Source organism: Caretta caretta, chromosome 6 (genome assembly GCF_965140235.1).
Source record: "Caretta caretta isolate rCarCar2 chromosome 6, rCarCar1.hap1, whole genome shotgun sequence".
Classification (NCBI taxonomy): Eukaryota; Metazoa; Chordata; order Testudines; family Cheloniidae; genus Caretta; species Caretta caretta.
The window spans coordinates 21,994,393-22,010,869 of NC_134211.1; the positions used below are offsets into that span (position 1 = coordinate 21,994,393).

The 16,477-nt window shown below is 39.6% G+C and overlaps 1 protein-coding gene across 4 annotated transcripts in view; it reads right to left on the reverse strand.

Annotated features, from left to right (window-relative positions):
• The window catches only part of CHID1 (chitinase domain containing 1), a 251,855-nt gene that overhangs the window by 147,474 nt on the left and 87,904 nt on the right, over nucleotides 1-16,477 (reverse strand). For 3 of the 4 annotated variants that reach the window (XM_048854719.2, XM_048854718.2, XM_048854721.2), the window contains exon 9: nucleotides 1,659-1,760. The exons of the other annotated variant lie outside the window; for it this stretch is intronic. In XM_048854719.2, the coding sequence (XP_048710676.1) occupies nucleotides 1,659-1,760 (102 nt within the window). The remainder of the gene's footprint in view (nucleotides 1-1,658; nucleotides 1,761-16,477) is intronic. 4 annotated transcript variants of the gene reach the window in all.

The following is a 16,477-nucleotide window of genomic DNA, read 5'->3' on the forward strand; positions in this document are numbered from 1 at the left end:
GAGACTAACCAATTTATTTGAGCATAAGCTTTCGTGAGCTACAGCTCACTTCATCGGATGCATGCTGTAGCTCACGAAAGCTTATGCTAACATAAATTTGTTAGTCTCCAAGGTGCCACAAGTACTCCTTTTCTTTTTGCGAATACAGACTAACACGGGTTACTCTGAAACTTGTGAAGAAAGAGCAGCTGCACTGCAGCAACAGCAGATTTAAGTAACTGTATGCATCAGTTAAAGAACTGACTCAAAATGTCTCCATAACACTGCTTAAAACCAAAGTTGCTGTTCCACCAAAATTCCACCTCAGATTAAAATGGTATCTTATAGCTGTTTGATTTTGATACCAAGCTCAAGATCAAACTTGTGCAATTCTTTAATGCTGTTTTTAAGGCTTTGTTTATTCAACAAATAATTTATCACTTGCTAGATTCTCTATCTTGAAAGTGTCTATTCACTTAGTATATATAGATGATAATGATGCAACATTAAACATTTTAAGAATACAGTCTTAGCAGTATTGTGTTCCATTGCCAGTTACGAGTAAATAGCAGTTGGAGATTCTAAGCAAGAACTGCCGGGGTCTCTTTGACAAGCTTCCCGTTTTGTCACTATTTTTCATCTGATTGTGTAGGCATAAAAAACCAGCTGCATATGTGGCTGGGACTGGAACATGTTTCAGCAAAGAGAATGTAAAAGAAATATGTTCAAATCTCAGTTCTCATTCCCAGCTATTTTTTTATTATTATTATTAGTCTAGGGCTTTAGGAGTGGATTTTTGAGAATGAGTGGTGGAAACTGAGAAAGAGGAGTAGTAGAGGCAGGATGTGGGAAGTTTTGGGAGTGAGGGACTATATAAACGCTTTTCCAAAAATAAAGACAAGCTTCTTTTAAACATTTGGGTGGAAAAACAAGCACCAAACACAAACCTGTCTAGAGGTTATCAAAATGCTAAAATACTAGATACAACAAAAGTCCCTTAGGAGTGCTGCAGATTAGTACAAGTGAATGGTATGATATTCCTAATGGCAGGGAGATGTTACTAATTCACCTCAATACTGACCTTGGGAAACCAAATTTCAGCTATATACTGTAAATTTATCAGGAACTTCAGAAGCATATTTTTAGCAGGAAGTTAAGTTTGAAGTCAACCATGGCCAGTGGGAATGAAAGTCTTTAGTATAGCATTTAAAAACAATTTCCGAAATGCTAGAGTCTACTCTAAGACCAAATTAGGCAAGTACAAACATCAGTTGTGCACAGTACCATTTTTCCACAGAATGAAAGTATACTTGTACATTCATCCCATCATGGGTTTTGAAACTGCACCAACTAGGGTCTGGAAGCAAAGCAAAGATCATCTTACATAGAAGAAACTGATGTCCAGTTACTAGCAAACAAACTCTTGAGCTGAGGTTCAAAACCCTTTAAGAGATCTGGACATCCAATTTCCATTAAAGTTAATTAGAATAAAGTATCCTAATCTTAGACATCTTTGAAAGTCTCAGCCTTCATCCATAATCCTGCTAACCTAAAAGCCCTATCTGGTGTAGTTGGAACAAACTATCCACTCTTCCTGTAATCAGCCAAGGCTGTAGTTTTCACAGCTACATAACTGACAACTAATTTCTGGTTATCTGTGCCCAGCCATGTATCCTTACCGCTGTGGTGTTGAATAGTCATATGTCATGAGACTGAAGCTGTCCATTACTGGGGCCAATTGATCAAATTCTTTCTTTGTGAACATTCCCAGCTGGTTGGTCCTTTCAACAAACAAACAAACAAACAAAGAAAGTATAACATACTTTGGGTTGCTTTCTCTCCTAGATTTGAAGAATTAAATTTAATTCACTTTTATCACATAGCACAAAACTTTCATTTTGGGATTGCAGCAAGACACCTCGGGTGACGTTCTTAAAATGAATCTTTAAGACAAGATATTGAGTACTACTGCACTGCCTATGGGAAAGTGTTAAAGAACTGGACATTCATAATATACTTTTAAAGATATATTTGCAAGATAAATATAATTAATATAAAAACTATGTTCTAATCAAATTTCTTCATGTAATATTGGACTGAACCAATACACTAATAGTCTTTGACAAGCCAAGCAATTAATTGTTTTTAAAGTTGCTATTTACATTTAAAATGCTAAGCTGTTTTGAAAAATAAAACAAACAGATTTATAAATAAATGAATTGAGCTGTTCCTACAAAAACATGAAACAGATAACTTCTTGAGAAAATGCCCTCCCCTCATATTCATGTACAGGAAGGGGCAAAAGAAGTCTTCGCTGTGCTAAGGTAACTATTTTTTCAACATGGTAAGCCCATTTTGTTTCTTTTTAACCACTGCTAATAAAACCACAAAGTCCCAAATAATGGAATGACAACAACATGGGGTGCTTTCAGCAGTAAATGGGGGTATGTACACTTGCTTTGAGGTTGGATATAAGTGCTGCACTAAGAGAAATAAGGATTACTTTAACTCTGAGAAGGTGTTGCAATTACTCAATTCTGAGATTTAATTTATCGAGGTCAAGCAGTTTGACACCATTTAGCAAGATGTATAGCTTAGAGATCCAAAAGACTGTTTTTCCTGTGAGATCTAGTATTTTTGTACAAGCCTATATAAGGGGATGGATGAATTCCCTTATTAAAATTTAGCCATTTTCCTCCAACAACTGACTTTAAGCAATGACCCATGATCCTATATGAAGGAGGATGGGAATCTAAAATCTGGAGAGTGTGACAAAGGGAGAGAATGAATAAAGAGGAGAGGTTTGTTTCCTGGAAGATTAGTGAAACCTGGAATTCAGGTTAAATTGAGTTGGTAGAGGGGAAAAAAATGGCACAATACTATTCTATAAATGCCTGCCTTGAATTTTCTTGACTTCAAGGACCAATGCATGAGTTTCTCTACTGCAGGGATGAATTTAACAAATTTCTCTTCCAAAACCAACAAAAATCTTTCAGGCTTTTTTGTTATTTTTGGAATGACCCTTACTTATATAACCAAGTGTCAAGTCTCCAACCCAACTTCATGTATTTGGTTAGTTCTGGACATTTAGAGGCCCCTGAATTTCTTCTGTTTTCTTTTTAGGTAAATTGGGACATACTCACTCGGTACTCTTTGAAATTTCTTCAAAGAGCAATGGTCATAACATGAGGGCAAGTTAAAGCAGCATTATGCCTCTTCCTACCACTCTCCCCAGGAAATATAAGACAGCCTTGATAAAAACATACCCCAAAGAGGGACAGGTATGGGAGAAGACATTGGAAAGAACACCTATGTCCCCAGCCATAGGGATCCGGGAGAGCTGGGGGAGAGACAGAGAGAGAAAAGGAGAAACAGTTCACTCCCTCCTAAAGCAGAGCTAAACACGGAGAGGAATTCTACAAAGAACAATGTGCGTGGGTTGCTACAAACTCCATTTTACTTAACAGAAAAGAGCAAAGTTATGTACTTGCAAACATGTGTACTGCTATTCTGTGTGTCACCCACAGACAAAATGTAGTGAACGTAATTCCCATTAAAGGAATTAGAGGGAATATATTTCAGAGTTCACAATTTTTCCTGACCAATAGCTTTATAGGAACACACTTATTAGGGCAAAAAATGTTACTACTATCCTTTATCGAGAAATGCTGCAAATAAAACGAACTCCTGGCTCCATCACTCTGGGAAAAAGTTAATGAAGCAGAAATTAAGAAGTGGTGTGGAACAGTCATTTTCCATGTGCGCATGTTGACATACGTGGACTGAGTATGAATGATATTTGTCAGTCAGGTCACTTTTGATCTGACAAAGCACATATTAGAATCAGATTATTTACTTTCAGTATAGATAAACATGTTGGCAACTGTTTTGTTTTGATATATGCTATGGCAGCCTCGTGTTCCAAGAACCAATAATTTAGTTGCCACATTAAGGAGTCCTTCTCTTCTTCTCCCCAAGGCTTCAAGCACAAATTAAAAACCCGATCTCCTCTTCTGGTACCCATGTGTGAGCCTCAGTTTTCTCAACCGTGATCTACCTGCCATTTTATTGCAAATTTAAATCACAAACTTTCTACAAGAATAAATCAAACAGAGTGTCTTTGTTACAATGTCATGGTTACCTGAATGCCTGTAGGCAAAACAGTTTTCCTTCCTCAACCCCAGCAAAATGCATTTTCTGTAAATTGATTCTGATTATTTCTGGGGGGGAAGCATAAGGAGTAATTATAGCAAGCATTAGATTTTTATGGTATGTTGCATTGCTTGGTAGATTAAGCAGGGTAATACTTTAATGAAACTCAGTGATGCAACTTACCCCCCTCTCCCTTTTTCAAATCAACTGCCAAGGAATGGGGAAAAAACATACAAAACACTGTCATCGTCTCACACACAGAGGCTTGTAACTGAACTGTTTCAAATAAGTGTAACCCTCCGCATGCTGGAAGCGGTGCTCTGTTCCCCTCTGGCGGTGGCTAGACAGCTAAAAATTGATGAGCTTGTCTTTTAGTTCATGCAGTAGCAGCTCACGCATTTAGCTCCAGAGACCCCAGGTTTGATCCCCACTGCCAACACCTCTGTGTGAGGCGGCGTTCCATAAGAAAGGACGATTGGCCAGGAACAAAGGCCTATAGAAACATGCTCCATCGACAGAGGGTGTAAACATCTAACACTTTCAATTCAACAGCAGTCAATCAATTCTGCACAAACAATTTGCGAAACCCCTCAGCTGGGCGGTTGGAGGGAGTCATTTTGCCCAACGCAGGGCCTTTCAGAAATGTTCTCAGTAAAAGAATTGATACTTGAGGATAGAATTCTAATTTTAATTTTTAGATTAATTTAAAAAAAATTAAAATTAAAAATGTAATAATTTTTAGAATTCTAAAAGAATTGATACTTGAGGATAGATGCTCAGACTTTAAGGCCAGAAGGGACCATTATGATCATCCATTCTGACCTCCTGCACGTCACAGACTACAGAACTTCACCCACCCACTCCTGTAATAGACCCCTAACCTCTGGATGAGTTACTGAAGTCCTCACATCACGATTTAAAGACTACAAGTTAAAGAGAATCCGCCATTTAGACTAGTTTAAACAGGCAAGTGACCCATGCCCTGTGCTGCAGAGGAAAGTGAAAAACTCCCAGGGTCTCTGCCAACCTGACCCAGGAGAAAATCCCTTCCCAACCCTAAATATGACAATTGGTTAGACCTGAGCATGTGAGCAAGACCCAACAGCCAGAAACCAGAAAAGAATTCTCTGTAGTAACTCAGAACCCTCCACATCTAGTGTCTCATCACCAGCCATTGGAGATATCTGCTGCTAGCAGTCGCAAATCGGCTCCACGCCATTGTAGGCAGTCTTATCATACCATCCTCTCCGTAAACTTATCAAGCTCTGTCCTGAAGCCAGTTAGGTTTTTTGCCCCCACAGCTCCGCTGAGAAGGCTGTTCCAGAACTTCACTTGTCTGATGCTTAGAAACCTTTACCTAATTTGAAGCCTAAACTTGTTAATGGCCAGTTTATACCCATTTGTTCTTGTGTCCACATCGGTGCTTACCTTAAACTCCTCTCCTTCCCTGGTATTTATCCCTCTAATGTATTTATATAGAGCAATCATCTCTCCCCTCAGCCTTCTTCTGGTTAGGCTACACAAGCTCTGTGCTGCTAATGTGCCTTTCAGCTGAGGATCTCAAATCACTTCAAAATTTAAGTTAATCCTACACTCCACTCCAAGGCAGAAATTTCCCCTAGTACGCAGCTGAGGAAATTGATATACAGAGGGCCAAGAGACTTGCCTGATGATACATAGCAAGGCCATGAGAATCAAGGGACTTGCAATCCTGTGTTTTAGCCAAAAGCCTGTCTTTCATCTAGGCTTTGAATATTAAGCACGTATTAGAGTCAGTGCAGTTGCAGTGACCCCATCACCATTTATCAGAAATATGTAATGCGCATACTGGAGGCAGCTCGTCATTAAATTCTCAGTTGACTGAAGGTGACTTGATCTGTTCACAGAAGTGCAACTATTAAGAGGGAGAAGCTAGATGTGCAAGCACACATTAGGAAAAAATCAGAATATTTAACAGAACAATATCTCAAGAAGTTCTTTGTGTGGAATTAACTTTGCCCCCTGAGCTTACCTCAGTACAGTTAAAAAGGTGACTGTGCAATTTGGGGCCTAAACAAATATGCATTCTTTTTTAAAGAAGTGTGAAATGAAGCACTGAATGTGAGAGAAATGTGATCTTCCATAAGGAAGATAAAAATAGAAATCAGTTCTTAATGTGTGCAAACATATGGTAATTATGCAATATCCTCTATAAATGACATAATTCAGTATCAAGAGAAAGTACCTACAAAAGAGGAGGGGGAAGTGTTCCTTTTACATGTCAGGCCGTGTCAAATCCTTTTACTCCATTCTAAAAAGCAGGCATGACATACATTTGCATCTGGGCTTTTCTCCCCTCTCCCACAAACAAATGAGGCTCAGTTTCCTTAATATTCTACTCAGACACATTCGGGCAGTCCCACTTGATTCTTTAAGTAATCAACTGTTCAATGCAATTATCTCTAAAATCCTATTCAACACCAACAAATTCCAGGCATCCAGTTTTGGAAACAGGCATCCAATCTAGATTTAATTTGAATGCACACACCGTGCCAAAGGCATTGGCTGACTGGAAGTTCATTGCAGAAAATTTTCCTTTGATATTTAGCCTATCTTTATTTGCTTATTCATTACATCCCACTCCTAACTATATCACTTTTTATTAGGTTAAGTAATTCCTTTAACTTGCTATGGTTCACACATTTAAATATATAAGTTTACATCCCCACTTGGTCATTGCTCAGACAAGCTATAGATTCAGGGTAAAATAGTTATTTCCCTTCAATCCCCCAGGCCACGCTACCTGTTTCTAGAAACTCCCTCAAATTTGTCAGTATTTTTCTGATGAGTCCAGAACTAAGCATAGCATTCCATATGCAATCATATCACAACCCTACAGAAAGAAATCACCTATTTCTTATAATATATCTGCATATGCAGTCCAAAACTGCATGGCCCATTTTTGCTATTCTGCTGTCCATGTTAATTCTAAAACTAAATATGATTCTGAAATTCAGTAAAGTCTTTAGCATTACTGATTTCCATGTTTCCCTTCCCATTAAATAGCTTATTTTCAGTGCTCAGTGGTGTTATCAAATACTCTTCATTTACTGTCAACTTCAAATTAACATGTTCTACTGAAGACATATCTGATATTTAACAGCTGTCTTAAACGTCTCTTGCATTACTCCAATTCTTACTTCTACCAACTTGTTATTCTGCCATTTATCATAACTTTGTTTATGGCACTTTTTTATTCACAGGTCAGCATTTATATCAAAACCTGTATGAACTGAGTACCAAGTTTTGAGGTACTGTCAATAGTTCTTTTAAAATCATATTACAATGCATCTACCACTCATCACTTTTTAAATTTCTATCACAATCAAGTTTGTTTAGAGTTATTCTTTAATCTCATGATGCTTCTTGCTCATGGTTCTATTAACCTCCACAAAATTTGGAATTTGTTCCTTTACTAGGAAAAGGAGGCTAGACTTACGAAATGGCTATTGCCGGGATTACTTGTTCAAAGTTCCGCTTTATATTTGTTTTTCTCCCATCTTGTGGTCCCTCTCCAGTTTTTTGTGTCACTTTAGAAGTAATTGACAGTGGTACAGTACATTTGCTACAGCAATTTCTTCAGTATCCTAGGATGCATATCATCTGGAGTTTTAAAATAGTTTATGTTCAGATATTCCAAAAAAACCCATCTGGGCTTTATTGGTAAGTATTTTTTACAAGGTTCTCACTTCATGACCACTGATAACATATTTCTTGTTGAAAAATAGAAAAAATATTTGAGCATATCAGCCATTCAATCCACTTTCATTTACTTTTAAATGGACCTACTTTCTCTGCCATTTGTTGTCTCATTATACTTACTCTGCAAATGAGGCAAGGTAAATACAAAGCTTCCTATAACTCATTTGGCTTTTGTCTGCAAGTTTAAACTATGTTCTTGTTTGGTTACCTCATCTCTTTTCCATTTACAGTACAGGGCTTTTTCTCTATCCTCTGGTCTTTGAACACTCCTTCATGAAGGAGACTGTTGGCTCTTTATTCACTATGCTTCTATTTCAGACGTCATCTACTCAGTAATGGCTTAATTGTCATATCTTATATAACCCCCCGATTTCTCCCCACAGCAGTAGTTTGCAAAGCTTCTCCCCACATCAGATCTTCCTTACTGGATTTCATATTTCCTCAAACTTAGGTTCCCTGAAATTTAACACCATTGTACTATTGAATTTTGTGATCTCAATGCACAGAATTCAATTTGCTCATGGTCAGTGGTTTCAAGATCCCTTTTTATTCTTACATTCAATCGGTTCTCCTTTATTTTTAAGGAGTAGAGGTTGGCTGCTTTCATTGAAATTTCTACCTTTTGGGTCACACGAATGCAGACATGGCTAATGCTAGCCAAATACACAAATAAGATATACAATGGCTCAGATATTTTATTTCCTAGAAAGAATCCTGGTGGCAGCAGTCATTTTGGTAAATGTAGCTGCAACAATAAGCAGAAGTGTCAAATTCTGGCTCACCAAGTCAAGGGCAGGGATAACAGCTCCCTGAAGCACTTGTCGCCTAGTAAAGCAACTTTTTGAAATATAAGTAATCTGTGCTTGTGATAGCATTGGATGTAGCAGCCAGGTCAATGCCATGGCCTTGACAGGACACTGCAGTAAAGAACCATGAATGATAATTACTGACATAGTTCTTGCTGTCAGGAAAGCACATAGACATGCTGAGTCAAAGTGCACAAAGGGAAGACTTCCAGAGAGATAAAAGCAAACAATACACAGTGAGTTCTGAGTTATATGTAGGTTGATGGGGACTTTAAAGAAGTGCAGCAGCATCTCCTGCTCTCCTTGCCAGTGCTAAGGGGTGCAAGGCCAAGGCTACAGGCACCCTCCCTTTTAGGCCATGCAGTTTTTGAACTCAGATGGGCACAAGAACTGAGACTGTTGTTCATTCCTACATGTAAGGGTGGAAGGGAAAATGCTCGTGCTATACCTTCCTGCATACATGTGCACAGGCCAGATGAAGTCTCTCCCTCAGCATGCACATAACATGTCAAGGCTCCAGTAGAGCCCTGCCTCAGAAAACATGCATGCTTAATATTCAAATAAGTTGTTGTGCATTTTGCGATACAGCCTCCCTTTGCTCATATCTTTGGTAAGTGCTGAAAACCATACAAGAATTCAGAGACTGATTCTGGGGTTGGAAATCTCACTGCATACACGTCAAAGCTACATTTTCACCGGAATACTCAAGAGGTTTCAATGAGGGCTATTTTGCCATGCCATATTAAAACTGCCTGCCTCCAGCCATTACAGCTCTACAGGCACTGAGCACGGGAAAAAAGAAAACTGTTGCTCTTTTGAGAAGTCGTTTTGGAGATTTGCAGCAAGTCATTTTGTTGCTGGAGAAATCAGTGATTCTGAGTCTAGAGTAGTGTATATTACTTACACTTATTTACACTTCTGCATACACAAGTACTGCTCATCTTAAACAGCAGTAAGCCAATTTGCACACAGAGACAATTCCCAAAGGCCAGCTCAGTCACCACAGCTCAGCTATAGCTCCCTCCATTGTGGTCCCCTCCAGCTCTCTAACCACCCCAGAACACTCTCCTCACTATTACACTGGCAATTCGGGAACACTGTTGTCCTCCCTTTCCCAAGCCCCTGGGTTTGATACCTGCAAGACCTCTTCCTAAGCTTCGGTCACGACCCCACTTCTGCTAGTGCCATTTTTATTTTTTACACACATGTGAACACGCATGTATTCCCCCCACCCACAAATACAAAACCTTGTTTTTGTCAAATTGCCTGATTGCCAAGCCATTTTTGCTCAAACGACCTAAAAGCCTACCTTCAGTAAGAGACAGCATGTCTGCAAGAGTTCATCACAAAAGCGGGGGGGGGAGGGAGGATTCTAATGGAAACACAAAAAGCTTTCCTTCCAGATCTAATGAGTAGGAACTTATGATGGGTATATACAACCCCACATCTGTAAGGAAAAAGTTAAGCAGCTGTTCTGGGCCCAAGCAGCCCCAACCACGACGCCTACAAAGCATGCACAACTTGGAGGAGGAGGAGCTCAGAAGAAGAACAGGCCAGCTCAGTAGGGCAGCAGACAATCGAGGTGAACTGACCTACATGCTGAGTTCCTAGAAAGGAGCACTGCAGGCACTCCTGCTGCCTGAGGCCTGGCTGTGTAGTAACGTTACCAAACCCAAAAGGGAAGAGATCTGTCACTCTCAGGAAGTCTGAGACTTCATCTTTGATTCCAGTTATTAACAGTCTTGATCTACTGTGAAAAGAGGGGACTGGTAGGAAGTGATCCAGAGAGGCAGCAGTAAAGCCGCTACTTCCTGCACCCCAGCGTGCTAACCACTGGGCCCTGGATCAGAACCCAGTGAAGGGCTGAGCCCAGGTTCCCCCACCAAACCCTAGGAGCACCAAAGACAGAAATCTAACCATGATATGGGCAATCTAGATAGATAAGGCCCTGAAGACAGAAGAGTCAAGATCCTAAGACCCTGACCTATATGCCCCTCACTTTAACTGAAGGGCTACCCATTGCTGGACTGTTTATATACCCTGAAAGGGACAGAGCTCAATGCGTTACCTGGCCAGATGGCTGACCCAGAGAAGGAGAAGACCACTGCAGAACCGGACTAGCTGTCAACAGGGGGGGTGCCAGCAAGGAAAAGAACCTGCCACATCATTGTGATAACTGAGACTATTACCCTAATAGCGGGCTCAACGGTTTAAAAAAAAAAAAAAAAAGAAGTACTTGAACAAATTATAACTTCATAAGACATCACATAATTTATAATAAATGTTGATGGGAAAAGGTATGAAAGAGATGAAAAGACTGAATGAGTCCAAACAAAAAGGCCTACTGATATAACTCAAGAACTATGTTAAGATCATGCCAGGTAAACAAGAAAAGTGTGAAACCAGAAATCAGTGAACCAGAATTGGTGTGTCAGAAAAAAGGCCTAATTGGTGGACAAAATAATGAGGAGATGGGCTGTTACATTTCCTTTATGGGTCCTTAAAGAGAGTTTGGGGAGAAAAATTGACTATTGGAGCAAGCTTCACCATCATACCTGCCAACCCCCACTGTCTTCTGGGACCCTGGGTCTTCATCATCTTGATCCTGAGAGACATCCAGTCCAGACCAGGCCAGATCAAATAGAGGTCCCAGATGACTTCGCCACCCCTACCAGCTACAGCTGACTCCCAACCACCACCTGGGATTAAATGGACTTTAACAACAACTGCTCCAACCCATTCCATCTCATTTCTTCTCTTTTCCTCTTCTGCCATCCAAGAGATGATCACACAAGGGGCTTTTCCCCTTATAGAACTCTCTCCATCTAACGGGGAAAGGGAATAAGGGATGTAGTTAAAATGAAAGCCCTAAGACTTTACATTTCAAATGATTCAACTGTCTTTTCTTCTTTTCTTTATCTTCAATAAAAGGTTAAAAGGATTTTTAATGGTGTCTTTGCCATGATACTAAGCAGACTGAGCTCTCGGTATATCAAATCCCAAACCTTCTTTAACACTGTTTAATGTTGGACATTAAACATTATTGGGTTAACACCTTTGGCCCACCTATTCCATCTAAATTAATACAGCCCCTCCCCCTCCTTGGGCAGCACCTGCGATGAAAGATCTTCACAGAATTGCTTGAAAATCCCATGGCAATTATTCGGTTGGATAGTATAGCTCAATATATCATCTCACTAACTGGGTAGTTTGCACAAGCTAACAGTATTAACTGAAGATTAAGTCAGACCCAGGGCCACAGGAGAATATGTACAAGTAAGTCACAAAAGTGCCTAAAAGAGGGAGAGATCCATGATATCAGGAAATTGATATCTGAAAACAGAGGCAAAACTGATATAGTTTCAGAGTGAATTGCCAATAAATAAAAGAAACACAAGTGCTAAACTGTCTGGGTCTAGGAACATGCATGCCTTTTTTTTTTTTCCTTTCTTATTATTCTTGAGGAAATTCCCATAATATGGAAAAAAGATTCTGACATGCATATATATTAATACCTGAAATGTTAACTTAGCAATTTACTCAATGATAAAAACCCGCACTGCAACTAACCATGTATATTAAAACAGTAATACCAACAATAAGGAACATTTAAATCTTGCACTGAAATAGATATCTATACCAGGCACCCTTTGTATTATAAACTCTTCCTTTTCTCTATAACAGTTTAAAATGCATAACAGTCACTACCTGAAAACTGAGCTTTGCACAGTCTGCAGCATAGATTTAAACTAATTATTTATACTGAGATGCTTTTAATGTTTCACATATCTATCAGTGGGGACATCTTTTTGTTCTGTGTTTATACAGCACCTAGCACAATGGGGTCCTGGTCCATGGCTAAGGCTCCTATGCAATACAGTAATACAAATAATTAAACCTGTCTGTATAAACTAGGAATTTACTGTTTGCATAGTGTGTGTGTGTGTAACCAACTGACTTCGGCTGGTGTCAGGTCTATAGTAATATTTACATTAACTGTATTTCCAGTCCCAAGCTTCCAAAAATCAGGATTGAAATGGGCAAAAGAGGGAATTATTTACCACACACAATAGCTGGACTATTGTCTCCAGAGAACAATTCAATAGGCATTGTGTGTCCAAGCACACACAGTTACAGAACCTAACATTTTCAGAAAGGCTTTGTTCTTTCTGAATAGTAGCCAACAGCTCCTGTGTTTGTATACATAGCATGACCTCCCCAAGATAGTTATGGAATTTGATAAGAAAACAGGCAGAGAAACTGACTTCAGATGAAAGTCAGAAGCTTTGGATGAAGTGCAAAAAAAGCCTTGTTTTTCTGAAAGAGTATACGATGGACTAGCTGTCAGAGCCTTTACATCAAAGACCCTGCTGGACAAGATGATTGCTACCATGAAAGAGAGCAGCAAAAGGTGGAATAGAGCAAAATTCCAGGGGCACTTTTCGTAAGTTTGGAGAGCATCAAATGCTTTTCCCTGTCCATCACCGTCTTCCTTGGGTATATCTTCAACCAGTCATTCCTTATCCATGAGCTGATCTTGTCCAAGCACTGAAATATCTTGATAATATGTGGTAAGTAGAGCTGTGTCATCTATGTATTGCTGGCACTTCAGTCCATGTTGTCTTATAATTTCACCCAGTGGTTACACGTAGATGCTGAATATGACAGAAGAGAGAACTGATCCTTGTGGTACTCCACAAGGGTCTAGTTGTGGACGTGCATCTTCCCTATCATCACTACTCTTCGAGCACATCCCCTCCAGGAAGAAGTCATACCATTTTAGCACATTACCCAGGACCCCTGACACCTCTCTCAGGTGAGAGAGCAGTATCTCATGGTCAATTATATTGAATGCCTCTAGTTCCAGGAGGATGAAAATGGATGTCTGCCCTCTACCCATCAACAGCAGGAAATCATGCACTAGTGCCACCAAAGCAGTTTCAGTTCCATGTCCTGATGTGAATCCAGAGGGTGCAGGGTCTAGAATACTAGCTTCCATTAGATGAGCTTGAAATTGTCCTTTGAGTAGCTTCTCTACGAGCTTGCTCAGGAATGGACAAGCTTAACTCATGTCCTTGCCAGCCTCCATATATTGTTCCCCCTACATTATGTTTGAAGCAACCTAAAACTGATCAGCTTACACTGGAAAAAAAATTCAAGCTACTTATGCAGTTTTAAGGCCCTTTAAATTTTAAACTGTAAAAACTACATTCCAAAAATCAATCAACTTTTGAACAACAGCAAGAGAGTGAGGTTCTGACCAGGAAAATGCTTCTTAAAAAGACAACATCTTAAAGTGTGTACTTTAAATTATGTACATACACATGTATGGAAATTGCTCACACAGCGTACAATACTAAAGGCATGGAAAAAGTACTTGGCCTGGAGGCATTGGTTGATTTGTCCTATAGTTAGTAGCAAACATATTATGGAAGCCACAAATTGGAATTGGGATCCCAATATGCTGAACAAATTATAAATCATCCAAGGAAGGTATTATCTCTACTCTAAGACAACAACAGCTTGACATACAGATGAAAGGAAAGCCATACAAGTAAAGCGAGCGATTTCTTTGAGGTTCACACCAACAGACATCATATAGGCTGAGCTATAGTTCAAAATAAATGGTGGTTTAAATTCAGAAGCAGAAAAGTTAAAGTGTCTACCCTGTAGTTTCAATACCTTCAGCTGCTTTAGCCACAGCTGCAGTTACTCTAGAACAGGAGACTAACATTCAGATTTCTTCAGAGACCCAAAGTGCTATTTACCAGTTGTTCACTAAGGATGCCTAGATTTGCAATATCAACACACTTGCTGTCACACTAACACACATCCTACTATGTATGCCCAATTTTCTCCACTTGCCGTGGATTAGCATTCTAGGCTTTTTAAACTATTCAAGTATTTTAAATTTTTTGAAGGCAAGCACCTCCTGACTCACTTCTTGGAACAGAAGAGTGTGCCAATTTAGAAAACTAACAAGCCAGTTGGGAATGTCAAATGCAAGAGCTGAAGATTCATAAAGTAAGAGTGTTGTCAGAGGACAGTTCACAAGGCAAGAGTGCTTCAGATCACTGGGGAATTTTAACAGCTGACAAGCTGACAAGTAAAGACTTACTGCATTTTGATCTGGAAACAACATAGTACTTATGTACCAAATTAAATTTATGCAGATCAGTGAGGGCTGGCATTTTTCCTTGATACATATCCCCCCTCCATCCCAGCTGTTGCTTTTGCAGTACTTGCTCTCCAAACAGAAATGAGCACATGATCTGCTCCTGCTGTGCAGTGTCAACACACTTTTCCAAAAGCCAAAGTCATTACCTGTGGCCCATCTGGTCTAAACCAGAAAAAGAAGTCAAGAAGTAGGGAGTTTGCCAACAATGTCATGTCCTGAATAAAAAGTATGTAAATGTTAGTCAGCAGACATCAAGGACTGAATGGGCCTGGAGCTGTCATCCTCTTCCCACGACAGGAGAGTAATCCGGGTCAAGGTTGAGGCATGTAGGCAGGGCATACTGGACTGCCACTACCAATGCTAGTATTTTGTGGATAATTTGAAATTTGTATCCAGGGCTGGTCAACCAGCTTAAAAAGATTCACATATGATCACAAATAAAGGGCATGACTACTGGTTTGGAAAGTTTCTTTCCCCACTCCTTACTGTATTGCCTTAACCCATTTTAAGGGTCCAGCTCTCTTCAACTCCTTTGCCTCCATCCCTTTTGATAAGTTAATTAAGAAAGATTACACAGAATGAACATCTGCTCCTCTTCCATTAGTTTCTCAAATTTCCAAAACTATTCCAACACCCTTGATGCCAGGGCTCACTGCCCAGACAAGCCATACTCCAAAAGCAAAGCTTTACACAGGGTAAGCTTGTATCTCAAAGCATATGAATCTGATTTGAAAACACTAACATGCCAAATGTAGGATTTACTCCTCCTTACAAAGATTAATGAGTCCCTTTTTTTTTTTTTTTTGGCATAACTGTCCAGTATCATTCCAAAAGGTATCTATTTCCCCTACAGCAGTTGGTTCAGAATCACGAAACCTGCAAAAGTTAGGCTTGAGAAAGCATAAATTTCAGATATTGGTCTGTACCAGGTCAACTGACCTACAGATTTGCTCACTGTCTTAATAAAAGGCATTGAGAACTTATCTAATAGGAATTCAAAGCCGTGTCGACATTTACACCAGCGTCAGTATTTGGAAGTGCAGCCTGATGATAGTTACATTAATTTTAAATAGCAAGGCATAGTCTGAAAGCCATTTATCTCCAAGAATAGATTTGTTTCTGAGCTCCTCTAAAGAATCCATACAAAATATGTCGAACCTCCAGTGTCTGCAGTCATTCCCATGCCGCAATGAGTTGGCAGCCCGACAAACAGCAGCAAACAAGGGCAGTCACTGGTCTGAGCAGCATGCAAGAGAAACACAGATTCAGCTTAGTGCCTTTGTTCAGATATCCACAATAACAGTAGCTATTAGAATAAGGTTATCAAGCACAAGTCTGATCAGCAGCAGGGCTACACTAACTTTTTATATAGAGGAAGAAATCCAATGAGGATGATGGGAGTGTTTATAACTTGATGTTTGGCCCTGTGTTATTACCGTTCCTTTAATAGGTTATTACACATTTACCAAGGACAGTTACTCTGAAGCAATTACCAGAATCATAACCTATCCATTTTGCAACTCACCTCAAATGACCCTCACTTCTGCAACTAATAAAAATAAAGTTTAAAAACGAGACTTGTAAAAATGTGAAACGGTACCAACCACAAGAATGGAAAAAG